The sequence below is a fragment of the Trichoplusia ni genome, chromosome 4 (assembly GCF_003590095.1).
Source record: "Trichoplusia ni isolate ovarian cell line Hi5 chromosome 4, tn1, whole genome shotgun sequence".
In the NCBI taxonomy this organism is placed as follows: Eukaryota; Metazoa; Arthropoda; class Insecta; order Lepidoptera; family Noctuidae; genus Trichoplusia; species Trichoplusia ni.
Window position 1 is genome coordinate 2,580,508 of NC_039481.1, and position 26,181 is coordinate 2,606,688.

At 34.1% G+C, this 26,181-nt stretch overlaps 7 protein-coding genes across 8 annotated transcripts; 5 read left to right on the top strand and 2 right to left on the bottom strand.

Annotated features, from left to right (window-relative positions):
* Positions 1–1,114: 1,114 nt before the first annotated feature.
* On the top strand, positions 1,115–8,354 carry LOC113492505 (protein ROP). Of its 2 annotated transcripts, none has more exons than XM_026869981.1 (15): positions 1,115–1,214; positions 2,063–2,203; positions 2,527–2,682; positions 2,854–2,957; positions 3,315–3,463; positions 3,604–3,664; positions 3,881–4,035; positions 4,264–4,412; positions 4,658–4,812; positions 5,280–5,360; positions 5,592–5,759; positions 6,046–6,135; positions 6,210–6,307; positions 6,437–6,519; positions 6,862–8,354. In XM_026869981.1, exons 1-15 carry the CDS (start codon positions 1,187–1,189, stop codon positions 6,993–6,995), a joined length of 1,752 nt encoding a protein of 583 aa, XP_026725782.1. In that variant the 5' UTR covers positions 1,115–1,186; the 3' UTR covers positions 6,996–8,354. The 2 variants fall into 2 exon arrangements, with proteins under 2 accessions (XP_026725782.1, XP_026725783.1); XM_026869982.1 differs by lacking the exon at positions 2,854–2,957 and adding an exon at positions 3,071–3,174.
* A 79-nt stretch (positions 8,355–8,433) lies between these two features.
* Positions 8,434–12,444, top strand: LOC113492508 (argininosuccinate synthase). Its single transcript, XM_026869985.1, has 9 exons — positions 8,434–8,900; positions 9,016–9,121; positions 9,206–9,451; positions 9,839–9,984; positions 10,094–10,215; positions 11,411–11,562; positions 11,770–11,861; positions 11,974–12,122; positions 12,213–12,444. Exons 1-9 carry the CDS (start codon positions 8,839–8,841, stop codon positions 12,371–12,373), a joined length of 1,236 nt encoding a protein of 411 aa, XP_026725786.1. The 5' UTR covers positions 8,434–8,838; the 3' UTR covers positions 12,374–12,444.
* Positions 12,445–12,976: 532 nt separating this feature from the next.
* On the top strand, positions 12,977–13,962 carry LOC113492514 (mediator of RNA polymerase II transcription subunit 22). Its single transcript, XM_026869994.1, has 3 exons — positions 12,977–13,135; positions 13,319–13,420; positions 13,544–13,962. Exons 1-3 carry the CDS (start codon positions 13,039–13,041, stop codon positions 13,759–13,761), a joined length of 417 nt encoding a protein of 138 aa, XP_026725795.1. The 5' UTR covers positions 12,977–13,038; the 3' UTR covers positions 13,762–13,962.
* A 144-nt stretch (positions 13,963–14,106) lies between these two features.
* On the bottom strand, positions 14,107–15,072 carry LOC113492513 (NADH dehydrogenase [ubiquinone] 1 beta subcomplex subunit 8, mitochondrial). The gene is made up of 3 exons (XM_026869993.1): positions 14,928–15,072; positions 14,635–14,852; positions 14,107–14,414 (listed from the first exon to the last, which is right to left on the bottom strand). Exons 1-3 carry the CDS (start codon positions 15,013–15,015, stop codon positions 14,202–14,204), a joined length of 519 nt encoding a protein of 172 aa, XP_026725794.1. The 5' UTR covers positions 15,016–15,072; the 3' UTR covers positions 14,107–14,201.
* Positions 15,073–15,321: 249 nt separating this feature from the next.
* LOC113492504 (protein-associating with the carboxyl-terminal domain of ezrin) lies at positions 15,322–18,627 on the top strand. Its single transcript, XM_026869980.1, has 7 exons — positions 15,322–15,696; positions 15,774–15,959; positions 16,115–16,254; positions 16,565–16,674; positions 17,080–17,409; positions 17,487–17,674; positions 17,756–18,627. The coding sequence occupies exons 1-7, from the start codon at positions 15,484–15,486 to the stop codon at positions 18,575–18,577; spliced, it is 1,989 nt and encodes a 662-aa protein (XP_026725781.1). The 5' UTR covers positions 15,322–15,483; the 3' UTR covers positions 18,578–18,627.
* Positions 18,628–20,501: 1,874 nt separating this feature from the next.
* On the bottom strand, positions 20,502–22,651 carry LOC113492512 (1-acyl-sn-glycerol-3-phosphate acyltransferase alpha). The gene is made up of 5 exons (XM_026869992.1): positions 22,398–22,651; positions 22,152–22,285; positions 21,888–22,069; positions 21,649–21,814; positions 20,502–21,451 (listed from the first exon to the last, which is right to left on the bottom strand). The coding sequence occupies exons 1-5, from the start codon at positions 22,586–22,588 to the stop codon at positions 21,297–21,299; spliced, it is 828 nt and encodes a 275-aa protein (XP_026725793.1). The 5' UTR covers positions 22,589–22,651; the 3' UTR covers positions 20,502–21,296.
* Positions 22,652–23,069: 418 nt separating this feature from the next.
* On the top strand, positions 23,070–25,717 carry LOC113492511 (60S ribosomal protein L5). The gene is made up of 7 exons (XM_026869991.1): positions 23,070–23,177; positions 23,665–23,778; positions 23,851–24,000; positions 24,273–24,433; positions 24,694–24,852; positions 25,144–25,261; positions 25,492–25,717. The coding sequence occupies exons 1-7, from the start codon at positions 23,175–23,177 to the stop codon at positions 25,684–25,686; spliced, it is 900 nt and encodes a 299-aa protein (XP_026725792.1). The 5' UTR covers positions 23,070–23,174; the 3' UTR covers positions 25,687–25,717.
* Positions 25,718–26,181: the final 464 nt, after the last annotated feature.

Sequence of the window (26,181 nt, forward strand, 5' to 3'; positions counted from 1 at the left end):
GCATTTTAAATAAAAGTATTTACAACAACTTTTTAAGTTGTCGTGTTTTTTATAGAATTCAAAAACTAATAAATATTGAAAATATTTACTATTTACAAAAAGTATTTAATTGATGACTGTGTTGGTAAAATATTTGGCTTACCCAACAAAGTATTTTAAATTATTTTCGTTTTCAAATTGTGGGTAATCTAATAAATCTGTACACCAAAAAAACTTTCACAACAAAATATAATTTAGCAGCTTTAATCAAAACTTTCAGAAATTATTTTATAATATTGTACCAATTGCATACCCTAAATAATCAAATTAATTCGAGATTCACGCGCACGTGATAATCACATAAATTGGGAACCGTCAACACACCCACATCCGACACAAGCGCACAAAAAACTGAATTGCTTTGCTTTGCTTTGCTTGCTGTTTCTATTCTTTCTACTTTCTGTTCAATTCTGCGATGCTAAAATGATAAAGCAATATCTTCCGTCTCTTTCGCTTTTGTATTGACCCGCCTCCTTATCATTCATGTTATCAAAATGCGCGCGCAGTGACCGAGCTCATTGAAGCATATTACGCGCTGTCTAAGTATGCAATAAATGTTTTTAGCATGGAGAAAATACCAATAAATATTGCTACAACCTTTATAATAAGAGTCAATTACGATCTCTGGGTTTTAAAACTATTGTGTACTGAATTCAGTGTTTTTTTAATGTTGACATTCAATATTTCAATTTTGAATACCATCCATAGACAACTTGAATTCTTTGACGATTGCTAGAGATGTCCATTTCTATTGAAAACTGGATCGATAATGTAGTTATTTTGTAGATAACTTGTTGAAAATTATTTTGAGCCTTTATAAATGCAACACAAATTTCATCTTATTATTATACAGTCACGTGGAAAAACCATGGAAAATATGTTTTTTTTTATCACAACGTAAATATTTCTTATTAATGAAAATAGGGCCAATGTTGTATCTTCACGAAAGCCCATTTTTCTGTCATGATAACACACAAAGGGTACTAGATTTTTATAGCGATAATTTGAGTTGTTAGAAACCTGAAAATTATTTTTTTGTGTTTTGTTATCTGTGGTTTGACTCAGCCGTTCCCATTTCCCTGACAAATCGTTGTGTGCTTCCCACTCTAGTTACTCCTCCTCTTTTGTCTTTAGTTTGCGATTCAAGATGGCTCTAAAAGCACTTGTCGGGCAAAGTGAGTTTTATAAAATTAATTTTAAATAGTTTTAAGCCGGAATATACCCCTAATTTAATCAATTACATGAACAATAATCATTGATGTGTAATTCAGAATATAGTTTTTAAGGCTTCGCTCGTATTTAACATGATTTCAGTATATCAAAAGTTATCAACAATATCGATGACTAATAAACTGAGTGTTTTTAGATACACACATTTTTTATGTGCTTTTTCCCAAAAGATTAGCTTCATATTTGTGTTAAGATAAAGATTTCACTGTGATCAGCATACCAGTGTCAACAAAAAGATTTACTGAATTTCAGTCAGATTTGGTCAAAATCTTTAGAAAGATTGACGAAAGCTTAATAAATAATGTCGATACATCTTAGAGAAGCATTGTGATTCATATTGTTACTGCATTATGTGTAATAAAGTTACATGAAGGGGATAAAAAGTGTTTCGCATGTATATTGATTTTCTTGTGTCACTGGAGCAAGGGGGTGGGGTGCCATGTACGTCACGAAGCGCCCTCGAGTGAGCGATGTATTCCATTGTTTCCAGACTTCACCCCCTACTTCTACTAAAAGCACATATATTATAAAAACAACCTTATTAGAATCGAATATGTGGCCTCAATCTTTTTAAAACATCAAAATATCTTTTTGTATGACATATATCCCACAGAATTACTATGATATTCAATGACAAAAATAAACTATATCTAGACAACACCCACAGATTCCAAATGGCCAACACAATCACATTATAGGGTCATTAATATAATAAAATATGTACTAAAACTAGCTTATTCAGTTTTTAAAAAAGAAAACTTACAAAGATGTCATACTGACAAACTCTTTACAGAGATTATGAATGAGGTGATCCGGTATCGCTCAAAAGGGAAGGATAAAATAGAATGGCGGGTGTTGGTGGTAGACCAGCTGTCCATGCGGATGGTGTCTGCTTGCTGCAAAATGCACGACATCTCTGCAGAGGGCATCACTTGTAAGTACATAAGGGTTTCCCTCATAGTTAATATTATCATCAGTACTTTGCAGTCCAATTTTGGACTCAGGCTTCTCCAAATACATAAAAAAAAAAAAGATATCCTTAGATCAAACCAACTTATATAATTAATATATATTTTTAGGAAACAAAGAAATAAGTTTATTTTTATAAATATTGACAGTAACTAGTATGAGCCTTATGACATTGAATCGAAAATAGAATCACAAAAAAAGGCATTATAATATGACTAAAAAAGAAAAGCTAATTACTTGCACACATAAAATATTCTTATAAATTAAAATGATTTAAACTTGTTTTAGTGGTGGAGGACATACATAAGAAGAGAGAACCACTATGTACCATGGATGGTATCTACCTCATCACTCCATCGGAGAAGTCTGTACATGCCCTCATCAATGACTTCTCTGTCGGCAACCGCATTATGTACAGGGCTGCACATGTGTTCTTCACGGAAGGTAAACATGCAGATATTCTATGCTTCTTGAAGCTATTCGATTCATACGCTTCAGTTAATTAGCTGCTAATGTGTTACACCAAATAATAATAATTTTGTATTAATATTATGATAGATTCTTCATTTCTTTTATGTTTTCTTATTTATTGCTTTTATGATTTCGTTTTTACAGCTTGTCCAGATGTACTATTTGACGAATTATCACGTAGTCGCGTAGCTAAACACATCCAAACATTAAAGGAAATCAACATTGCTTTTATTCCATATGAACAGCAGGTTTGTCAATTTCTTTGTTTCAAGGAAGAACTCACAAATGTGGGACATATTCCTACTATTAGAGTTCAACCTTTAACCTTATTTAACCCTTGTTACACGCTGCCAATGTTAAGTATGCCCTGAGGAACTTTTCAATGAACTCTGCAAGTCTTCCGCAGCAAGGAAAATCAAAACCTTAAAGGAAATTAACATTGCTTTCCTACCATATGAAAGTCAGGTCAGTCATCAGAATACTTATAGTATTCAAAAAATCAATATTGAAAGTCATGAATTTAAAATTGTTATGAAAAGTATAACTACTTCTTTGTATACTTTAATATTTATAAAATTTATATTTTTATCGATATATTTGTATAGGTATTCTCCCTGGATTCGCCCGAGACGTTCCAGTGCATGTACAACCCTGCACTAGCCCAGACTCGTAACGCCAATATGGAGCGTATCGCGGAACAGATCGCCACACTGTGCGCCACTCTCGGCGAATATCCGTCAGTGCGATACCGCAGGTAACTTTACGAACCCTTCAGGCCAGTTTAGACCAGTGGCAATATCGTGCCAATATCGTGCCAGTGGTATCAATCCCGACAGTAGCATTTTGTGAGAAAAAAAGAATACAAGATGTTCTAACAACATTTTCATTTCACAGTGACTGGGAACGCAACGTCGAACTTGCTCAGCTCATCCAACAAAAACTGGATGCCTACAAGGTAAATAGAAAATCACTAAACTACTAACTTAAATCTCACTTCACTTTTAGAACAGTCGTGACTCATCTATTAGCTAACATTTAACATTAGTCGCTCGACACTCCCGCGTTATACTTACGAAAAAAAATCTCGATCAGTTCAATGATTAGTTTTCTTTTCTTATCATCAGACCTTTTTGATGTTTTCTCTTCTTCATATTTCATAAAATTTGTCCAGGCTGATGAGCCGACCATGGGCGAGGGCCCCGAGAAGGCTCGCTCCCAGCTGCTGGTGCTCGACCGTGGCTTCGACTGCGTGTCGCCGTTACTGCACGAACTGACTTTGCAAGCCATGGCCTACGATCTACTGCCGATTGAAAACGACGTTTATAAGTAAGATCACTCAACTACCAGAGTTTAGGCAATCCGATTCATTAAATGGGCTTCGAAAGCTTGCTTTGATGACATTAGTATATGCCATCAAACCATATTACCATATAGTAGATGGCATAGCATTCATTTAACATTATTAATCACTTTAGACATCCTCAAACCACTTTACGCTCGGTAGGATTAAGATAAACGATGCAATAATGTTAAAATTATCATTCTTTTTAATAGGTACGACTCGTCAGGCAACATGAAGGAAGTACTGCTGGATGAGAATGATGAACTGTGGGTCGAGCTCCGACATCAGCATATTGCTGTTGTATCCACATCAGTCACTAAGAACCTGAAGAAGTTCACCGAGTCCAAGCGTATGGGTGGCGGTAAGTTGATAAAATTTGTATTTGAACCACTAAATATGCATTGGTTTCTCATTTTTAGAAAAATTGCATCTTTTAAATTTTCAGAACTGTTTTCGTGGTGAATACAAAACCATGATTGTATAATGACAGGAAATTCTATTAGGGATAAAGTTACAAGACGTAACTTTCAATACTACACGCCTATGTTAATTACGCCGTAGGCACAAAAGATCACAGGGTCTTAATAATTAAATCCTTATTAACAGGTGACAAGCAGTCCATGCGAGATCTCTCCCAGATGATCAAGAAGATGCCTCAGTACCAGAAGGAGCTGTCGAAGTACGCGACGCACTTGCGTCTCGCTGAGGACTGCATGAAGTCTTACCAAGGCTATGTTGACAAGCTCTGCAAAGTGGAACAGGTAGGACGAAACATACACTATATAAAATGAATGTTAGTTTTTTATCATGTACTAAGGCACATAGATGTATACCTTACAGATAAAATAGATATTATATACAACGGTTCTTAGTATACATATACAGCTTAAAAAAATGTTAATGCCATAAACAGGCAATGTAATATGACTTACTTTTGTAACAATTATACTTTTAACTTAATGACGCCTCTAAGTCTATCCAGCATTAACTATATCCAGCTATTTGTTGTAAATTAGGGTTTCTCATAAAAATAGTTATTTAATTTATGTTTGCACTTCCTAAATCGTACATATAGTCAAAAAAATCGTAAACAATAGCTGCTTGCTAATCTCGGATTGTGAAAGCCATCCGCGCTGTGTTATCGCATGAAAACGAATACCTCGGCAAATAACTGGTTTATATTTAAAAACGAAAGAGGTTTTAACCAATATATTTTTTTTTTAAACAGGACTTGGCTATGGGCACTGACGCTGAGGGAGAAAAGATTAAAGATCACATGAGGAGCATTGTACCTGTACTTCTTGATCAGGTAATATATTATATAGAAAGTTTGAACACTCCACCCTTATTTCTGAGTAGCAATTTTGATTTTCTTATACTAAGGTATAAGAAAATCAAAATTCCCACTCAATTCAAAAAACCCACGGAACACATATCACTAATCAAAACAGCTGATTGATTTATCCAGTACTCTCTTGCAAGTATCATTTAATAAGTCTAACTGTTAGGCATTAACATTTCTACATCTTTATAATTACAGGCGGTCATCAACTTCAACAAAATGCGTATCATCGCACTGTACATAATGTCCAAGAACGGAATATCGGAGGAGAACCTGAACAAGCTGGTGACACACGCTCAGCTCGAGCCGTCTGATAAGCAGACATTGCTGAACCTCGCCAACTTGGGCCTCAATGTGGTGGTTGATGTATGTTCTAAGTATAAAGTCGTATAGCTTCATTTTTAATGGGCTTCCAACAAAAGGCTTTACATGGCTGTACAAAAAAAAACTTTTAACATTAATCTATTTTTCTTTTTTTGCAAATTAATTTTAGTACAGTTAGAAGTCATTCGCTGTTATCTCTAATTGCAACTAGTAAAAAACATATCATAATAGCATTTTTCAGATATGCAATTCAAAGCTAAATTAATTCAGTGTTTAAGCCAAATTAAGGTACTTAATAGTGATATGCTGACGATTCGTTTTTTTACAGGGTAACAGGAAGAAACAATATCAAGTACCAAGGAAAGAAAGGATCACTGAGCAAACTTACCAAATGTCTCGATGGACGCCCGTGATCAAGGTATGACTAAAACAAGCACAATAAAGACACAGCATTCCATAAACACGAAATCTTCAACTAAATCCTCATTTCAGGACATCATGGAAGATGCTATTGAGGACAAACTTGACCAACGTCACTTCCCGTTCTTGGCTGGACGCGCCCAGACCTCGGGATACCAGGCACCAACTAGGTAAGTCTCCATGATAGAGAAAATAACATAAATACGAATTAATAGATATTGCCCAGTTTGAACTTGGCTTGACACACTGCCGCTTTCTAAATAAATGGTCGTCATATTAAATCTGTTTTTGTATTGCAGCGTGCGCTACGGTCACTGGCACAAGGACAAGGCACAGCAAACCATCAAGAACGTACCGCGCCTGATTGTGTTCGTTGTTGGAGGTAAGAGTTTAACATATTTAGTAACATAACACATGCATGTTATGCTTGTACTGTAAGGTAATATTTGTGAAGCGGACAGCCCAAATGTAAGGAGGGTTTTAACTTATGTGGTGCATTCAATTGGTCATAATTAATGTTTTGTAAAAATCTAAATCGGAGGAAAAGAAGAGATGCGCAAAAATATTGTATCAAATTAAAGCTAATAATAAGGTCATATTAAACGAGTGTGTACTTATAATAGTCTCGTTTACCTTATTTATGTTAGAAAGTTACTAGTAACCAAGTATCGAGTCTGAGTAATTAGTTGTTAAAATAAATTTGTTGTTATTTTCCTCGTTCCAGGCGTTTGCTTCTCGGAAATCCGCTGCGCGTACGAGGTCACAGCCGCGCTCAAGAACTGGGAGGTTATCATCGGATCTTCCCACATACTGACTCCTGATAACTTCCTCTCGGACCTCAGCTCTCTCACTGCCTAAACAGCTACCTGAGCCTACACCTGTCTCCATCCAGCATGGATTACAAAACGTCAATGTAACCTACAAATAGGTTTGAGTTCACAAATGAATTAATTAGCAGATGCTTTGGCCCATCTCTATTGAAATTTATTTAAAATGTATGAAATGTTAGCGTAGTGTTGCCGTACTTGGACTATTTAATGTGATATCAGCATATTATAATTATGCAGTTTTAATAATGGCTTAACTTAATTTAATATTATTACAAGTTACAAGTTTGAAACCTCTGTCTTTGTCAGACGAGACTTTTCGAAAACAAATTGTGTGTATTATAATAACTAGTATTTTAAATTTAATCTAAGATCAAAGAGAGTGCAAAAGTGCATTGTAATTTAATTATGTTCAATCTTTTTACGTTTGTTATATATCAATGATCAAAATATTTATATTGTTGACATTATTTAAAATAAAGTAAATTCATTATTATTTATTAGTTTGTAGGATTTGCAATTTTCTGTATTATTTTTATTGTTGATTGAAATGTTAAACATTACATAGGTTTGCGAACTATTTATATAGACTGATACAGACAACACGCTGTTCTTAAATAAAAGTACATTAAATAATGTTACAATTTCATGGAAACGTAGGCATAGTTAGAAAACTAAATTGTCTGCGATTTATGTAAGATACAATGTCTTTCATCGTGTGTGTTGCTAGTTATAAAATTTCCGCTACCGAAATTCATTACGCAGTTGTTTTAATGCCAAATGCTAGAATCTTAACGAGTATTTATCGTAGAAATAATGTGTTAATCAGGATGTTCTTGTAACTTGCACCTCTAATTGACCCCATTCTATGCACATGTCGCTTTGTCGGCACATATCAGGTAGTTCACGACTTGCTAGGAATCTAAAGTCATCTTATATATTATATCTAACTGTTGATATTATGCGTGTTAAATTGTGTCTAATATTAACCGTTGTGTTTACATTCCAACTATCTGTATGTAGCTATAGTCAGTTGTTAGATACTTGAAAAATTGTTTTAGAATTTAAACTCTTTGAACTATTTCTGAAAACTTATTAAAGTACGTTGAACGTATTCGTGATTTACAATGTATTTATATAATAACGTGTAGTGATGATGGTCTAGATTGTAATCATAAGGGATTTACTATGGCATGTCATGAAACTAATGTAATTCCAATATTATAAAAAAGGAATACCATCTGTTTTAATAAAAATCTCCATCAATTGTGTGTCAATGACGGATTGTGCAATTATGTAGGAAAGTTTGTATTCATAGCCATTCTAAACATTAACCTTAAATATCAGTATTTGATTGTTAAAATTTCATTAAATTATTTAATCATCAATATAACGGCATTTTTGTATAAATTTAATTCGCTCCCATATCATATTAATATGTGTTGCCATACTGCTGGGCAAATATCTAGCTTTTAGACTTCCCTCTCTGTGCTAACGTGTCCTGGACTTGGCTCTCTCTCTCTCTCTCTCGACGACTTACCTTTAATGGCAACCATATTTTTTTGCTTTAGAAATCTAAAAGTTTAAGTGTACCGTACTTCAAGTGTCCATAGTTTATTTACATCTCTCTATCTTTACATATTAATTGATAAGAGTAGCAGTTATTGATAAGAAATTTCTACAATAACAAACTGATCGTTAGGTAAATGCTCTGCGGTAACATTCATTGGGTATTTACTATGATTTGGATGTCAAAAAGATACGCTATTGTGTTAACCTTAAGGTTATCGTACCCTTATAACTTCTACATACGTACTTCACTTTAGCTTCCAGTTTATCGGTAACTGTCTAGAAGGAACCATCTCCTAAACGCGATGAGTAATCTTGTTATTCTTGCTTATTCTGGTGGACTTGATACCAGCTGCATTCTAAAATGGTAAAGTTCTTTTTTTACTTCGACGGCTTATTATAATTCACATACCATAAACGTGAAATATATTTTCCTAAAAACATATTTTCTGAACACAATGATTTTCTATTGTTTTAATTAGGTTGATCCAAAAAAAATATGAGGTGGTCTGTTACATGGCCGATGTTGGCCAAAATGAAGATTTCAAGAAAGCCACGGAAAAGGCTTTGGCTGTGGGCGCTAAAGATGCAAGTATTTTGTATGGTAAATTTAAAACATAATTATTTACCACTTAAAATAAGTTTAAACAAATGCTAATTGTTTAATTTTAGGTAATAGTTGAGGACCTCCGCAAAGAGTTTGTTACCAACTACATGCTGCCCGCTGTGCAGATGGGCTTAGTGTACGAGAGTCGTTATTATTTGGGCACTTCTCTAGCCCGGCCGTGTATATCCGTCGGCCTTGTGGGAGCTGCTAAAAGACTAGGAGCCCAGTACATTGCCCACGGCGCTACCGGCAAGGGTAATGATCAAGTGCGATTTGAGCTTAGTGTCTACTCACTGTGGCCCGAAGGCAAGGTAAATATTGTTAATCATACATTTTCTCAAGTTTCTACCTTTTAGTTGTGAAGGTACTATTTAAAAAAAAAACAACCGGCGCAAATATAAACTACTGAGCCAAACTTGATGATTTTCTACGGGACCAGCTATTCTACGTCAATTGAATCAATATGAAAAGAATCAACAAAGTCGGTTCATCCAGTCCGATATTCTGACAAATAGAAAGTACCTGCGAAAAACTCCTCCCTTTTTAAGTCGTATTATAATGGCTGTGGTAAGGAAGAAAATTACCGCGCTGACGCTAGCCCAAAACTAAATTGGATTAGGTACTGGATAGATATAAGAGAGAATTTCCCCTTACAAAAATACATTTTAATAAATACTAAACAGTAACAACTTACTTAGATTATAGCGCCATGGCGTCTTCCGGAATTCTTCGAAAGGTTCCAAGGGCGAAGTGATCTTATAGAATACGCAAAACAAGAAAACATCCCTGTGTCAGCTACTCCCAAAGAACCTTGGTCCACTGATGAAAATATTATGCATATCAGGTGAGAGAGTTAAAAAATGTATTAATAAAATTAAATGATTGTATTAGTGTTTATCTAACTACTAAAATGTGAAAAGACTTAATCGCAATATTATTTTTTTCAAAAACAGTTACGAATCCGGTGTTTTGGAAGACCCTGGCGCAATTCCGCCGAATGGCATTTTTAAAATCACTCGTGATTTAAAACAAGCTGAAGACTACCCCAGTGTTATCGACATCAATTTCGAAAAGGGTATGATTGATTTCTGTGTGTATTATGCTATTTAAGAATTTGTAGGTAAAACAAAGCTGAAGAGTTGTGTTTGTTTGAACGCGCTCATCTCAGTATGCTCCAATTTGAAAAATTATGTTAGTATTAGATATATAGATTTATATGAGAAGGCGTGATAAACTTGATCACGCTATGATAAGATGAGAAATCCCAAGTCAAACTCACAAACTCTCTCTCTCTTACAAATACCATAATATATTGTAATTTACCCTTAGTCTGTTCAATCTATTTTGAACGAAATTAGAACGTTAGTTACTTTTTACCGTAATGAACGAAATCAAATCAAATTTAGTCTCGGGTTACGGTAAATAGGTATTAAAAAACAAAACAAATCAGTACCTAACTACTTAAATAAATATAATATGCCTACGTTGCACGTTGGTGTCATCATTTCCCTACAACTTGAAACGATCTATAAAATTAACGCATATCATCCATGAATCTGAGACATTGAGAAGAAACGGATTCTATCGTCTTTGTTATTTAAATAATAACAAATCACATGACTCAAATTAATTGCTTATCAGCTACAGTTAAACTCTCATTATAATATTATGTTTATATAATTATTCTTCAGACAGTCTATTTATAATGAAGCGGTTATGCGCCTTTGACCTATGACATTGCAATAATTGAAGAAGATACGGTCAAGGGATTCAATGTTAACAGTTTACAACAATCAAGTCATCAACATCATTAACTGCACGGATGTTGTAGTGGTTGAGGTGACCACGCCAAAGCTAACCTGTGCGCGGAGTGTCATGGGTTCGATCCCTGCGTAGCACGAGCCTATGTGTGTGTGATCCACGAATACTTGTTCTAAGTCTGTCTTTGTGCACGTGATTTTTGAATGTTTGTAATCCCCCCGCGACAAGGATTAAATTACTTGAAACGGGAGTCGTTTAAAATACAAACATCTCTATGTGAATGTATTACCTAACTTATCATTTTTAGTTCATCTTGTCTAGAACATGGATATCAAAATGGCCATCATAATATCCTCTACGTTTGTAAACCTTACTACAGTGGGTCTGGCCAGAAGGCAACAACAGATGCGGTTGTTTAAGCATACAACGCACTACATGACGTACAGTATCGTTTCTCTGCCAGAACACAAATTATTTCCAAAGCTTTATTTTTCTTTTTATTTTGTCAGGTTTACCCATCTCTGTCAGGATCCCCAGTGGTCATGAAAAGTCTTTAGTCTTGACAAATCCGCTGGCTGTTGTGGAAACCTTGAATAAGCTGGCTGGTCAACACGGGGTAGGACGCATTGATATTGTGGAAAATCGATTCTTGGGATTGAAGGTAAACACAAAATATTGACGGGTCTTATTCATTCGTTAATGTAGTCAGCTGAAAATACAATACAAAGAAAAAGATAAAACTACAAAAAACATTCCATTAAATAATTTCGAAATCAATTTACATAACTAAATTATTAAAATAAGTCCCGGACCGAATTATCTTATGCGAAGTTTTTTACATATTTGCATTAAAAAAATGTATTTCCAGTCTCGAGGACTGTACGAGACTCCAGCTGGGACAGTTCTTCACATTGCACACGTCGATCTAGAAGCCTACGCGTTGGACAAAGAACTCCTCAGGTAACAAAGACAAACAAAAGAACATCTTAGTAACACTAAGTAAAACTGGCAACAAAAGTTGCGTGCCTTGTTCACACTAGTACCTGCTTATGGAGATTTTTTTATGTTACAGGGTTAAGAAATATCTTCAAGAGAAAATGGCTGACTTTGTGTATAACGGATTCTGGTTCTCACCAGAAGCATCTTATACTCGCAAATGTTTAGAGTTATCCCAAGAAACTGTAAATGGAATGGTGACTGTTCAAATATTTAAAGGAAATGGTAAGTCTTGTTGGCATTACACTTCTATGAACGTAACGTATTTGGACTTTTAATATTGTTGCTATAATATGATGATTATTTTTATTTTAGTGACCATCTTGGCCAGAAAAAGTACAACTAGCTTGTATAACAAAGACCTGGTCTCCATGGATATCGCCGGAGGCTTCTCACCCGAAGACAGCACAGGCTTTATTAACATAAATGCCCTGCGCCTGAAAGAGTACGCTCGCTTTACCAAACAAAACAAATGAAATTATTTTTGATATTTTTTTTAAATTTATTCAATTTATATATTTATTTTACCAATAAAAATCATCCCTCGTATAATTTTGTTATTTATTTATGAACCTGTTGCGTGATAAGAAGGGTAATATTTTTCGAGCGCTTACTTTAGGTATTATACGCAATATGCGCGACCTAAACTGGAAACTCAGCTTATAAACCCAGTTTCCAGTTAAGTAGCTCGATTGTTTATAACGAAGAATCAACTCCGTCAATCAATCAACTCCGGTTGGCACTATTCAAAGAAAAACGCATCATAGTTTAGAACGAAATATGTTTGAATAGAACACCACTTAAGCAGTGCATGGAGCGCATAACTCCGTCACGGGTTACACAAACATTCAAGTCATGCTCATATTGTAGGTGTAGCGGGAGTGCTCGCGCACATTAACTGTAGGTTCTTCTTGATAACTCATACTCTGCTATTTATTGCAATTTGTATAACACGGAAGAGTAGGTACGTTTGGATATTAACGAGAGTCTTTAGAATATTGAATATTAAATATTTATCATCTGTGGTTTCGTGAATACATTGCCAGTACAAAAATTGTGATGTTGTTTATGGTTCTGTTCTAGCCTTAAGCTTGTCAATGTCAAATTTTCTTGCTGGAGGAAATTTACGTCTTCGTTGAAAATGCAACGAAACTTGCCTCAAAATAAGGAAGCCTTGCTTAAATCGTACACCACACGATTAAAAGAAGATGTCAAGAGCATGTTGGAAAACTTTGATGGTATCAGCATATTATTTGTTAATTTAAAAAACCAATGTTTTCGTTGAGCATTACTTGAAATCAAAACAAACTCAAGTGTTCAGCTCTCATTGAAGCTACCAAATATAAGAAATCCGATAAAAATCAGTTTTTTTGCTTAATTTGTATTTGGTTCTTATAAAAATGTATTAATTTTTCCACCAGAAATCATTAAACTCGCAAAACTAGAAAATGAAACCCAACTGAACAGGATGACACAAATTGAACAAGATACCTTTGAGATGCAAGTTCGGGCCGCTAATATAGGTAAGCATCATGGGATATTACATTTTACTCAATTATCTTTTGGTCAATATGCAATGATTAGCAAAGCAAATTGCAGTGATATAAATACTTGTAAATTGTATTGTTATATTGTTTTTCTTGCAGTGAGAGCCGGTGAATCCCTGATGAAGCTGGTTTCTGATATAAAACAGTATTTAATTCTTAATGATTTTCCATCAGTAAATGAAGCGATCACACAAAATTCCAAACTGTTCCGCACAAAGCAGCAAGAATGTGATCAGAAACTTATGTCCCTCAGAGATGATATTGCAGCAGATCTCTATGACTTAGAAGATGAATATTTCACTAGTATATATAAATAAAATCTCTTTTAAGTATTACTTTATTCAATTAATTTTCTGTGATTGATTGTTCTCATTTTTAGCATTTAAGAATACAAAGGTAGTCCAGTTCCTGTCTCTAATGGTGTATTACCATAATTATGCTATACAGAGATAGAAAAGTATATCTTTAGTCTTGTCTTTATAGATGTATAGGTAAAATAAACACTATTGAACATGAAATATTTGTAATATTGAATTTGGAAACTCTGAAAGAAAAATCAAATGGGTTCTGTAGGATTTATTTATGTATGGCAATAGTCTTAGAAATTAAATATTCATATTAAACAATAATTAATGTATAAGGATCTTAAGTAAAACAACTGATATAAATAAAATCCAGATGTTTTAATGAAACTAACAAACAATAATATACTAAATTGCAATTTTTAGCTCTCAACTGAACAAAAATTCCAATTGTCCTATTTGCCACCAAATGAATAATGAGGTCCGTTACTTGGCAATTGTTTTACAGTGACTGGCCTTCCAAATTTAAAGTTTTCAAGGTAGAAGAACAGTGCTGCAGACCCACCGACTACACCCAAAAACCAGGTCCACTGGTGCAGCAATGAAAACCTTCTTTTCATTGAAGGGTCGTAGCGATCACCTCCAAATATTTCCATCCTAGCGTGTATCTAAAAAAAATAACTTGAAGTTGAGCATTCAAAATATAGCATTTTTAATGTTATTTGATACAGAATACCTATCGCGAAGAGTCTGTTTTATTATAAATACCACAATTAATAGGAAGTTTGAACAGATTTTCAGCTAAATTTGTAGGTTATTATTATACAGTTGTACCAAATAAACAATACCTTATGTTTATAACAGAGAAAAATTTGCAAATATACATACAGGTTCATTGAAGTTCCTCTTCAGCTCAGGGTTGTCGTAAGGATAGTGAGGATCCTTGGAGTCCTCTCCGATTTCAGGCAACTTCGGATAATCTCCATAACCCATACTTTCAGGGTATGGTTGGTATTCCTCAACACTCAACCCATATTTAGCAGCAGCAGCTTCACGTTCCGCTGGGGTCTTGGGATATGGACCAGGCTTGTATTGGAAGTTCCAATCTACAATGAAATGACGTAACAATCACACGAACGTTTTCAGTATACAATAACAAACTAGGTCTCAAGTATCCTTACGGTTTCGGGTAGCGTTGCAAAAAATGCCAAGGGTCTTCCTAACAGAATAAGGGTTAGAAATAATAGCTTTTTTTATTAAACTCGCCATTTTCGGAATAAATGGACCTAATAAACATCTGACACTGACATAGTAGGTATAAAAGTTACATTGACAGATGTATTTTGAATCAAAAACACCATCGAAAAGATGATTTTTTAAGACTTGTGGAGTAAGTAGTAAGTTTTAGATTGTATAACACTTTCAATTCACGAAATATAAACTGATTAGTTTGCAAATTATAACATTGCCTGACTTTTAGTTATCCGTATTTTGCATTAGTCAGTCGATCTTCCCGACTGAACTTTTCAATTTTTCCGGTTTTAACATGAACGCAACAATCGGTCGGGTCGGTTTTCAGAGTGACAATGTCACAATGACAAGTTTCAAAATGTCACGTATGTGGATAAGATAATCTATTTTGTTGATTCTAATTCACGAAGTTTTGGTATTTAACTCTTCTTGACATCACAAAAGCAATTGAAATGTTATACATGTGATATAAAGTTTAAATTCTAAATGATGGGCAACGAGAGCTCACAGTTAAGTGGGTTAGAAATTGAAGAAAAGGCCGTAGAAGTTACTGACTTTTGGTGCCACTATCAGGCAACAATAAACGACAGTTGTAGGTATTTTAGCCTTAAAGGAGATGGCTCAGTTTCCGTATTTAAAGGAGAAGCTGCAATAGGTCCCCTTTGGGCCATATCAACACCATTGGAAAAGTTTTCAAACGTAAGCACTTGGATGAAAAAAAGAAAAGTTTGTTTACGTATTTCATGTTGATGTTAATGACTTTAATTTTCTTGTAGAATCTTCTAAAATATCGTCATCCTTGCATCGTTCGGTATATATCGGCATGGCAACAACGTTCTACATTACACCTAGCCACAGAATTTGTGCAACCACTGTCACATGTTTTGAGTTCTCTAACGCCACTGCAGATATGCATAGGACTTAATAATGTGCTTAGAGCATTGGTATTTCTTCATGAACAGGTTTGTATGTTCATATAATTTATATTCATTCATAATTATTATTAATATTTAATTAACCTTGACACTGACAACAAAATACTATATTGGAATAGTTGACCTCATAAAAATGTTAATATGTATATACATTGTTGTTATTAAGAAACAACTAATTTCAGGCAAGTATGTCACATAACAATGTGAGTGTGGCTGCTGTATATGTGACTGGAGATGGACAGTGGAAGCTAGGGGGAATGCAATACCTTTGCCCTTTTGCTGAGCTGACTTCAGCATACTTAAAACATGCCAGAATACACAGGTATAGTTCAAGATTATTTCCTATCTTGATGTGACATGACCATTTTTCCTTTTTAATTTTTGTACATACTTAATAAATGCTTGAAAAAACTTTAATTAAAAGCTAAATAATATTCTAGTCCTTTAAAAAACTTTGATTATCAACTTAGAAATAAAAAAATAATATATGAAATGCATCATAATAAACCTTTATTTTTAAATATAATACCAGCCTACAGACATACCACTGCTGGGCACAGGCTTTCTCACATATTGAGTTTACTACCATCCTATTTTTCAATACTAATAAAAATATTCCTGTCTTGTTTTAGATATGACAAAGCTGTTGATCCTAATGAAGATTCATATGAGACTAACACCAAGGTGGATCAGTATGCATTTGCTGTATTAGTGGAGGATGTTTTCAAAGACTGTAAAGATGGTAAAGTAACATTATTTTTCTTATTTCTACATATTACAGCAATGACCATAGATAATTAATTTAAAAATCACTCGACACTTTCTCTATCAACACTACTTACTTATCTACTTGACATATTTGGAGACCAGTTTATGCTCTCAAGCCACATAACTTAAGCTTTAATCACAAGATTTTTTTTTAATAAAATTAATTCCATTAACAGCAACATATATTTGAAAAAATAAATATCATTGAAGATTTCTGCAGGTATAAAATATATGGAGAAGTATTAAGTTTTTAACACTTCACCAAAAGTCTTTTATAAAATATGTACTGACAAAATGGCCATAAGCACTTAACACCTGTTTTATTTATTTTTGCTATGTTACTATAATGTGTCTGCAATAAGGTTTCTGTATTTTTCAGATGAAGTACCACATTTAAAAGATTTCAAAAAATACTGTAGAGAATTCCTACAACACCAAAGCACGGTGAAAAGGCCAAACCTGTCTGAGGTTCTACAACACAATTTCTTTAACCACGAATTTATATCTATTTACAAATTCCTAAACTTTCTCCCTTTGAAATCTGAGGAAGAAAGAAGCCAGTTTTTTTCTAACATTTTGGAAAACCTCACATGTTATGATGAAGAAACAGTGGCCAAACAACTTGGAGGGCTTTTACTCTCTAGACTCACTATGTTGGACCAAACTGCTAGAAAAGATGTCATTCCTTTTATTCTTAAGCCAAAAAACGGTAAGTTCTTAGGTTTCAAACTGTATTTTCTGTTAGGACCTGAAAGTAGTGTGTAAACTCATGGTTTTTATTCGCAGACCGAATACCTAATGGAGAGATACCAGGATTTTTCAGCCTAAGTGTGTTTAAAATACATATTAAACCAAGATTATTGCAACTCTTTGGAGTAAGAGACAGCCAAATAAGAATGTTACTTTTGAGACATTTTTCTAAATTTGTTCATGTATTTTCACATGAGGAGCTGTCCCAACAAATTCTACCAGAGGTAAAGTACAACTTAAATAAACATAATCCTATGCAATGTTTATTTCCTTATACTCACCAGTTCTTTCACTTGTAATTTCAGCTATTATTAGGTATAAAGGATATAGATGATAGTTTAGTGTCAGCAACACTTATATGCTTGAGTGAACTTGTCCCAATATTGGGCGCTGACACAGTTATTGGCGGAAAGCGGGCAAAGTTTTTCACCGACGGTAGACCAAACTCAAAAACTAAACCACTGTTATTATCAGCAAGTCCAATAAATGAGTCAAACGTTTATATGTCAAAGACACTACGAGAATTGCCTTGTTCTGAAGATTTGTATGAAAGTGACAGAAATGAATTAATTTCTTTTGAAAAGTCATTAACATTAAACGAAAGACCTTCGCCGGTCGGCGGGGAATCCTTAGATGACGAGATTATAGTAAAAGAAACGCATATAAAAAATGAAGAAAGCGAAGATGATTGGAGTGACTGGGAATCGACTCGCCAAAATATTACTAATAACATTCCACAAGTTTTAGATGAACGAACGAACGAACACGAACAATTGGTTTCTATCGAGCCTGTGCCTGAACTAAAGGATACTGCTTCTATGAGAGATTTTAAAAATAAGAGTTCTGTAAACGAATCTCGAACATCGCTCTTGCAGAAAGCAGCGATTGAAGCGAAAAAAAATATTTTGGATATAACCGAACTAGACATAAAGAACCAGAAATATGATTATTCTAAAAAACATTCCGATGAATTCGATTTTTTCGCGGACATGACCCCGGTTATCGAAAAACCTACAATTGCTCCAGCACAAGATAGCGTGGCGCAGAATGTCAGCAGCAAATTTAACTTTGTACCGGACGAAAATATCGATGAGAATGAAGCTTGGGGAGAGGGATGGAATGATTAATATCGAATCAAAACATGGCAGATAATAATAATTATGTATTTATATTCAAAGCTGTTTATTATACCTGAAATTTACCAGCTGAAATTTTGTCGTGGCGCCATAAGTGTAGTAGATGTATATACTTGTAAATCACAATATTTATACAAAAAGAAATTTTTATTAAGTGGTATTAACATATCAAACAAATACAGCGCCGTTAGTTAGTAACCAGGGCCCCAATTCCGCAATTTACAGTAGCCGATGAATGAATGAAAATTGGATTAAGATGACATGATTCTTATTTTTATGTTGGCAAACCGCTTAGGAGAATACGAATAATTTAAAATACTATTCAATTTCCATTATTTTATTCATCGGCCATCATAAATAGCGGGATTGGGGCGCTGGAACTAAGTTTAGGTAGGTAATCAAGCAATCTTATGAATAGGTTTCGTTCATGATTTATGCTTGGATTTGTGTTCGTTAATTGTCAAGAATGATTAAAACACTATTTTTAAGAGTGTAATTATATATTTAAAATGCTCGCGCACGAGTACTTCGTGGTCACGTGTGCCCATTTATTGCAATTAAAATTTAATCTTCTCTAATATACATTCGGTTAATAAAACATCTATCCATACCTATAGGTGACTGGCAGATCAGTTGAATTATTGATACTGGTCTTCTTTTCAAATTGCTTTCCTTAATACGTAAAAAAGCATACCTAGGTGCTACATTATTCTTTAACTTATATAATATTTGCGTGCTCTAGCTGGCTTCACATTTAGTTTTTCACACGAAGTTGTAAAGGCTCTTTTCGCAGTGCGTTACTGTCGCTATAATTTAATTATACGTCTTTCAATATTTCAACTGCTCCAACCAGGTAACCTATAGTAAATCAGGTTTTGACAGGTAAATAATTTTCATAAAATAATTATTGTAAATATTAATAAATGCTGCCTAAAAGACGCACGGAAAAATGACTAGGAGTTATATATAATTATAAATACATTGTTATTACATGACCGCCACTAGACATGATCAACCTTCTCACTTTTTTATTTCAATACTCTTTCATTACTGAACAACGAATGTCAAAATATTAGTGGACAGCACATCGATGAAAACGAAATTAACCATTAATTACCTTCGAAAGTCAACGTTCACATTAACTTAAAGGCTTGAGGACTTCATATTTTCCACTGATGTGCGGTCGACTACACAGTATACAAGTAGTAAGTAAGTAGATAAGCTTTTCTACAAGTTGAACATATTATGGGCGAATACTCAAAACTTAATTTTGAATTGCCGTTAAATATTCTACTGTCTGCTAATTTATGATGCAACAGAGAACACAAAGTACGTCTTTGGGTCAAATCTGGAGTTAGAAGGAAATACAATTACAAATGTGGGTTTAAACTCACAACCATACTTTACATGGTAACACACTTATTGTACATCTTTACTTACTTACACAGCCCAAAGTTATAAATTTACTATTATACCCATTGGCTTGGCCAACAAATATTATGAAAGATTTTCAAAACTTGTTTTATTTATAACAATCCCAAATGAAACCTTTGGGAGAAATTGGGAAGGAAGTTTACTAAGCCCAAAATGAGCCAGTACAAATTAAAATTTCGAGGTATAATTGAAACTGGTGAGTGGTGGGGACAATCATATTAGAGAAACATGGCTTATCAGAATTCTAGGTGCATGTAACGCATGTGCATTCCGTTACTTTCTTGAAGTGATTTTGGCGATAACAAGGTGTACATTAATGATAATTTCGTATTGCATGTACAATCATAGGCAAAGTGGGCTTGAAAAGGCTTATGTGACGCTTGTCATAAACTGTCAAATAATATGCTCATTTTTATTACTAAGAAAAAGCTCACCTCAATCTTACTTCATCCTTTGATTGGTTGAGTATAAAAAACAGAATTCATTTCTATATGAATCAATGGAGCTCTGTGTGTTCAATTTTTTATCATTATCTAGTTTCGCTATTATTTAGTTTCGCCCCTAGTGTGTACGGACAGACTAAAACAAGTCCAGATCATGACTAATTTAGACTGAGATCTCCATGCACTCTTTTTTAATTAAAATAAAGCAATACAGCAAGGTGTATCTGTGTAACGTGTTTAGTTAATCACACCCTATAGCCCAAGAAATAGGATACTTATTACTGGCAAGAAATATCTACACAACACAAATAAATCATATCTTAAGTACTAGTTACACAATAAAAATGGTTGAGTATCTTATTATAATAATTCAGAATAAAAAATAAAAATTCTAAAGGACAAAAGAGGAAGATCATACTTTGGTTGGGTATATCAGTCAACTAAATGGTGAGTATAACTTATAAAATATGACTAGGTAAAGGAAATAATCCTCATCTTAACACTACAATAACAAATGAATACATTTGACTAGTTTTACAAAGCAAAAACAGGACTAGAATAATATCATCTAACAATAATTGCCTTGAGTAGATACATTAACTTCAGAGTTGCGAATACTTGGCACTTGAATGCAAGTACTTCTTTATGTACACAAAATAAGAAAATAATAAATATTCGCAGCATCCATGATACATGGTAAAATAGGAAATATTAGCAGCCACTAAGGCATAATTAATAACAGACACAAAATATCAATAACATATAGACTTAAATCTATGAGGATAATATCATTTTTTAAATTGTTGATGCCAATGGAATGTCAAGTGTAAAGTTTAAATAGCAATTTTCTTCTGCATGACCAAGTCTTTAGAACTTTCATGAAATACATCTATCATTTGTTGACGAGCCATTTCAGAGAGAGCCTCTACATCATCACGGGTCATCCCACTAGTGGGTATTGGTGGTAAAGTAGTTATGATCACCTTACCTGGAAGTAAAATTTGCTATTATTTGTATTTTGTATAGTACGGAACAGGTATGTTTCCATATATTACTTTTGAATTTTTTAGAATAGAATAGAATAAATTTATTTGTTTTAACATAGGTAACACGTATAATTTAGAATTTTTTTTTTAATCACAATTAAAGTTAATTTATATAAAAAATAAAATTTCTTTTAGTTACCTGGTTCAAATGTCTTTGTCTCGCTATCAAGAAAATAGTATTGACTGAAGACTACTGGCATTATAGGAATCTGGGCATCAATAGCTAAATAGAAAGCACCTTTCTTGAATGTCTGTATACTTCCTTTGTTGAACCGAGCACCCTCAGGAAATATCCACAGTTTTGTCTTTAAGCAATACAAAAAATTATTATTTAAATTAAAAAAAATATATAATAAGGCTACAACACATTACACATACTTTTTCTTTTATGACTCTTGCTGTGGCTTCCTTCATTAGTTGGCGAGCTCGCTCTGTTTTGAGACGATCAATAAACACAAGCCCTGATAGCCAGGCTCCAAACCCAAATGCTCCAGTAAACATTAAAGGCCTTTTCGCTACAACTGTGCAGCGTTTCATACGAGGCCACATCTCAAACATACCTATCAGTTAAAAGAAAACCAACATTATCAAAAATAATACTGTTAGTAGTAGGAAGGTAGAATTAGTATCATAAAATATTACCTAATATGTCTAGTGAGCTCTGGTGATTCGATATCACAATATAACATTGTTCTGTATTCCAGTTTTCCATCCCTCGCAGTTCCCATTCTATACCTACTATATGAGAGGCGTAACGGCAAAATCTGGAGGCAACTCTGTTGAAAAGTCATTAAAAAAATATACTTCAATGCAGTACCTCAGTGTTCGTGCGAAACAGATATTTGCGAGCAGAGCACGAAATAATATCTAAATAAATCGATATCTTACATTAGGTTTGTTACGTCGCGAGGATATATTAACACTACAGGCAAGAGCACCGTACAAGTAATTAACACATATGCATAATAAAGAAAAAACTTTAAATAATACCGAAAAACATTACTTTTTTCATACAAAAATGGCAAGGTGAATATAAAACCCGCCAAAAATAATTCAGGATATGAATATGAGGAAGCCATAGCGAAATTTTCTTTTTGACAATTTATGTCTAGAGTTGCCAACTAAAGGCAATTTGACAGGACTGGAAGTGTTTTCTTGGTCAAAATCTAGGAAATAGTCAATACTCAATACGTTTATTGCATTCCACAATGTGAACTTAGGTGGTAGGTACACAAGATACATTAGTTTTGGAGCATTGTGGGCCCTGTCGGGCATAACAAAATAAGTCACATTATGAAATGATGAAAAAAAAGGTGTAACAACACAACAGTAAATTTTGCTAAAATGCAACCATAAAAATCTATTGAATGCTTAATTATATCTCCATCGTAAGCAAATAAAATAAGTAATGCGTTGGTTTTTTTATAATAATTGTAGACGTTTGAATATTTAAATTCAAATACCGAGTCCTAATATTTAAAATCTTTTTAGCAATAAAATTGCTTAGTAAGTCACAAACAATACAAATTAACATAATGCTCAATAATGTAAATGCGTCTGGCAACTTTTTGGTACATGTCAGTTGTCAACATTAAAAAGTTTCTTTTTCCGGTGGTGTCCGTTCTCGGACGCCAGATTCCTAAATAGTTTTAGGAATTATTAAAAATGGTGAGCGGAGTCATAAAAATAAGTCTGTTAAATCTTAGGGTCACTATACTTTTACTGTATTATTCAACGTTATTGTAATTTCGTGCTGTGATTGTGTAAATATGAATTGATATTATTTTACGAACCGTGTCATGAGTTTACGTTGATTATTAGATCCAAAAACATTGTCTCAAGTGTTAATATCTCGTAATTTAAGATTATTCAGGACACCATGTCCTTATTAAAAAGATCAAGAATGCTATTTATTCAAAGTTTTCAATCAATACATTATTCTAACCTAAATGATGAAACACCGACACATGCGCGTCATCTGATGCTGCAGAAGAAGCAAAATTGATATGTAGTGCCATGTTTTATGTGTATTACAATATTAGTTTTGTTTTAGACTGTAGCGCTAATGATTATAAAGTGTCTCTGATAAATTTCTACTACTAAAACAGCATATGTTTTGTTAAAATTGCCGATTACATTGAAGCTACTGTTTTAGGGATTCGTGAAAGTCGTGAAGAACAAGCAATACTTTAAGAGGTACCAAGTTAAGTTCAAGAGGCGTCGTGAGGGAAAAACCGACTACTATGCCCGTAAACGCCTTGTTGTTCAAGTAAGTTTGTTGTTATATATTTGTAGGTTATTCATATTTTACGTGATTCTAACTCTTGAATTTGTATAACAGGACAAGAACAAATACAACACACCCAAGTACCGCCTGATCGTCCGTCTGTCCAACAAGGATGTGACCTGCCAGGTGGCTTACTCCCGCATTGAGGGAGACCACATTGTCTGTGCTGCCTACTCCCATGAACTGCCGCGTTACGGCGTTAAAGTAAGTTTTTTTTTGGTTTTTACTGGTTTCAAAATTATGTATTTAATTGAACTCTTATGAGTTTTAGGTAGACACAAAAATCTCAGCTATCATTAATTTTGTATATTGGGTAACATAATTACTTACCTTATGATGATTTTGAACGGGCGGTCTGAAAGAGCCGTACAAACTCGTAAAACCCTGTTGTTATATGTTCAATACTGACTATTTACTATCAATCCATACTTTTATTTGAGGTTTTAGCAAAGAGCTCATTAAATGATATATTTTAGGTAGGTCTGACCAACTACGCAGCTGCCTACTGCACGGGGCTGCTGCTTGCAAGAAGACTGCTCCAGAGACTTGGTCTGGACTCCTTATACAGTGGTGCAACAGAAGTCACTGGTGACGAATACAATGTTGAACCTGTAGACAACGGCCCGGGCGCCTTCAGGTTATTACTTTTACAATTACTTTCTGTCCATAACAATAACATCAAGTAAACAATGATGGTGATGGAGACTGAAAAAATTGTTTAAATTTGCTTGAGACCACACTTATGGTTTTGATGATGAAGTTATTACGGGCGGTCTGAAAGCACGTACAATGCTCAATATAAATGTTGTATCGTATATTCTGACTTATTTAATCATGGAATGTTGTCATGGAATCATGTTGTTTTTGTCCTTATAATATGGTCCTTACATTTTATAGATGTTACCTTGATGTGGGTCTAGCACGTACCACTACTGGTGCTCGTGTCTTTGGAGCCATGAAAGGTGCAGTTGATGGTGGCCTCAATGTCCCTCACTCCATCAAGAGGTTCCCTGGTTATGATGCCGAAGCAAAGAAATTCAATGCAGAAGTACACAGGTAATTATTTTAGTTCTTTACATTCTCATTTATAATTCTATCTATTTTCACCATACTTATAATTCAACTATTTCTAGGTTGAATAAGCTCCATTCATCCTCTGAATTATAGGTCTTTTCTATTATTTAGACAGCGTTATTGGAGCAACATTATACATTAGGATTTTTGGTTGTGATAAAAATTACACCACTATATTTTTGAAACCGGTCCTAATAACACATGTTGGTATCTTGAACTAAAGTAGATTTTAGCCAAAAAGGAGACCTAGAACATAATTTTTTATTTTTTCAGAGCTCACATCTTTGGTTTACACGTGGCTGAGTACATGCGCAGCCTTGAAGCTGATGATGAAGACTCCTTCAAGAGACAGTTTGGCAAATACATCAAACTTGGTGTAAATGCTGACTCTGTAAGTACAATTTTTGATAAATTATTAATACGTCCAACCAAATTACTGTTCATGAATTTACACTTGGACAGTGTCGAAATTGGACAAAAGTAATGCAAAATTATTACGTTTTAAAATATTTTTGTTATTTTTATAAGTATTAAAATTGCAACATTGATTTTTGCGAACTAACATACTAAAATACTTAGATACAAAAAACAAATCATTAATTTTTAACAATTCTTTGTCAGATTGAAGCCACTTACAAGAAAGCCCACGAATTGATCCGCGCAGACCCATCCCACAAAAAGAAGGAAGTTAAGAAGGAAGCTGGAAAGCAGAAACGCTGGAACAAGCGCAAGCTGACCCTGGCCGAGAGGAAGAACAGGATCAAGCAGAAGAAGGCTTCACACATCAAGAGGCTTCAGGCTCAAGCAGAGGCATAAGCTTACCAATAAAAAGCCTGTGTACTTTTGATATTGAACTTTTATTTCTGTCACATACAATCCCTATAAATAGTTAAAACCATATTAATAACCTGTGGATGTGTCCATATCTTTTTACATAACATCTACCGACATATAACTTTTTTTCATTGTAACGATAAGTGTAGACTAGAGATAATGCAGTGGATTCAGTTTGAGTTTTCTTTAATCCACACATTACCAATAGTATAATATCCGCACCCTGAAATATATAGAGAACCGTCCCAGCTTGCACGGGTGCAATGCTTTAGCGATCTTTTTTTCGATTAGGTTTCATCCCATCCTAAAAAGCTTCAAAATATCTGTTCGCATTAATTAACGGTAAAGCGGGGTGAATAGAGTTTCAAGGGGTGAATAGAGAATGTGTGTGTGTTTTTTAGGGGGTTACAAGAATATTTTCTTACATTAAAATGCTTAGACACACTTTATGAAATACTTGTGAGTTTGCGTATAATC

What these genes read in the sequence shown, in the direction of transcription:
- LOC113492505 (XM_026869981.1), top strand. Translation starts at nt 1,187, where the DNA reads ATGGCTCTAAAAGCACTTGTCGGGCAAA. An exon ending in AAAAACTGGATGCCTACAAG is followed by an intron (nt 3,665 to 3,880) that starts GTAAATAGAAAA and finishes AAATTTGTCCAG; the next exon opens with GCTGATGAGCCGACCATGGG. An exon ending in GTCCAAGCGTATGGGTGGCG is followed by an intron (nt 4,413 to 4,657) that starts GTAAGTTGATAA and finishes CCTTATTAACAG; the next exon opens with GTGACAAGCAGTCCATGCGA.
- LOC113492508 (XM_026869985.1), top strand. Translation starts at nt 8,839, where the DNA reads ATGAGTAATCTTGTTATTCTTGCTTATTCTGGTGGACTTGATACCAGC. An exon ending in ACCAGCTGCATTCTAAAATG is followed by an intron (nt 8,901 to 9,015) that starts GTAAAGTTCTTT and finishes TGTTTTAATTAG; the next exon opens with GTTGATCCAAAAAAAATATG. An exon ending in GAAAATATTATGCATATCAG is followed by an intron (nt 9,985 to 10,093) that starts GTGAGAGAGTTA and finishes TTTCAAAAACAG; the next exon opens with TTACGAATCCGGTGTTTTGG.
- LOC113492514 (XM_026869994.1), top strand. Translation starts at nt 13,039, where the DNA reads ATGCAACGAAACTTGCCTCAAAATAAGGAAGCCTTGCTTAAATCGTAC. An exon ending in CATGTTGGAAAACTTTGATG is followed by an intron (nt 13,136 to 13,318) that starts GTATCAGCATAT and finishes TTTTTCCACCAG; the next exon opens with AAATCATTAAACTCGCAAAA. An exon ending in AGTTCGGGCCGCTAATATAG is followed by an intron (nt 13,421 to 13,543) that starts GTAAGCATCATG and finishes TTTTTCTTGCAG; the next exon opens with TGAGAGCCGGTGAATCCCTG.
- LOC113492513 (XM_026869993.1), bottom strand. Translation starts at nt 15,015, where the DNA reads ATGGCGAGTTTAATAAAAAAAGCTATTATTTCTAACCCTTATTCTGTT. An exon ending in TTGCAACGCTACCCGAAACC is followed by an intron (nt 14,853 to 14,927) that starts GTAAGGATACTT and finishes ATTTCATTGTAG; the next exon opens with ATTGGAACTTCCAATACAAG. An exon ending in AGAGGAACTTCAATGAACCT is followed by an intron (nt 14,415 to 14,634) that starts GTATGTATATTT and finishes TATTTTTTTTAG; the next exon opens with ATACACGCTAGGATGGAAAT.
- LOC113492504 (XM_026869980.1), top strand. Translation starts at nt 15,484, where the DNA reads ATGATGGGCAACGAGAGCTCACAGTTAAGTGGGTTAGAAATTGAAGAA. An exon ending in CATTGGAAAAGTTTTCAAAC is followed by an intron (nt 15,697 to 15,773) that starts GTAAGCACTTGG and finishes ATTTTCTTGTAG; the next exon opens with AATCTTCTAAAATATCGTCA. An exon ending in TATTCTTAAGCCAAAAAACG is followed by an intron (nt 17,410 to 17,486) that starts GTAAGTTCTTAG and finishes TTTTATTCGCAG; the next exon opens with ACCGAATACCTAATGGAGAG.
- LOC113492512 (XM_026869992.1), bottom strand. Translation starts at nt 22,588, where the DNA reads ATGGCTTCCTCATATTCATATCCTGAATTATTTTTGGCGGGTTTTATA. An exon ending in GAGCTCACTAGACATATTAG is followed by an intron (nt 22,070 to 22,151) that starts GTAATATTTTAT and finishes TTTAACTGATAG; the next exon opens with GTATGTTTGAGATGTGGCCT. An exon ending in CAAGAGTCATAAAAGAAAAA is followed by an intron (nt 21,815 to 21,887) that starts GTATGTGTAATG and finishes TATTGCTTAAAG; the next exon opens with ACAAAACTGTGGATATTTCC.
- LOC113492511 (XM_026869991.1), top strand. An exon ending in TGCCGCGTTACGGCGTTAAA is followed by an intron (nt 24,001 to 24,272) that starts GTAAGTTTTTTT and finishes GATATATTTTAG; the next exon opens with GTAGGTCTGACCAACTACGC. An exon ending in TTCAATGCAGAAGTACACAG is followed by an intron (nt 24,853 to 25,143) that starts GTAATTATTTTA and finishes TTATTTTTTCAG; the next exon opens with AGCTCACATCTTTGGTTTAC.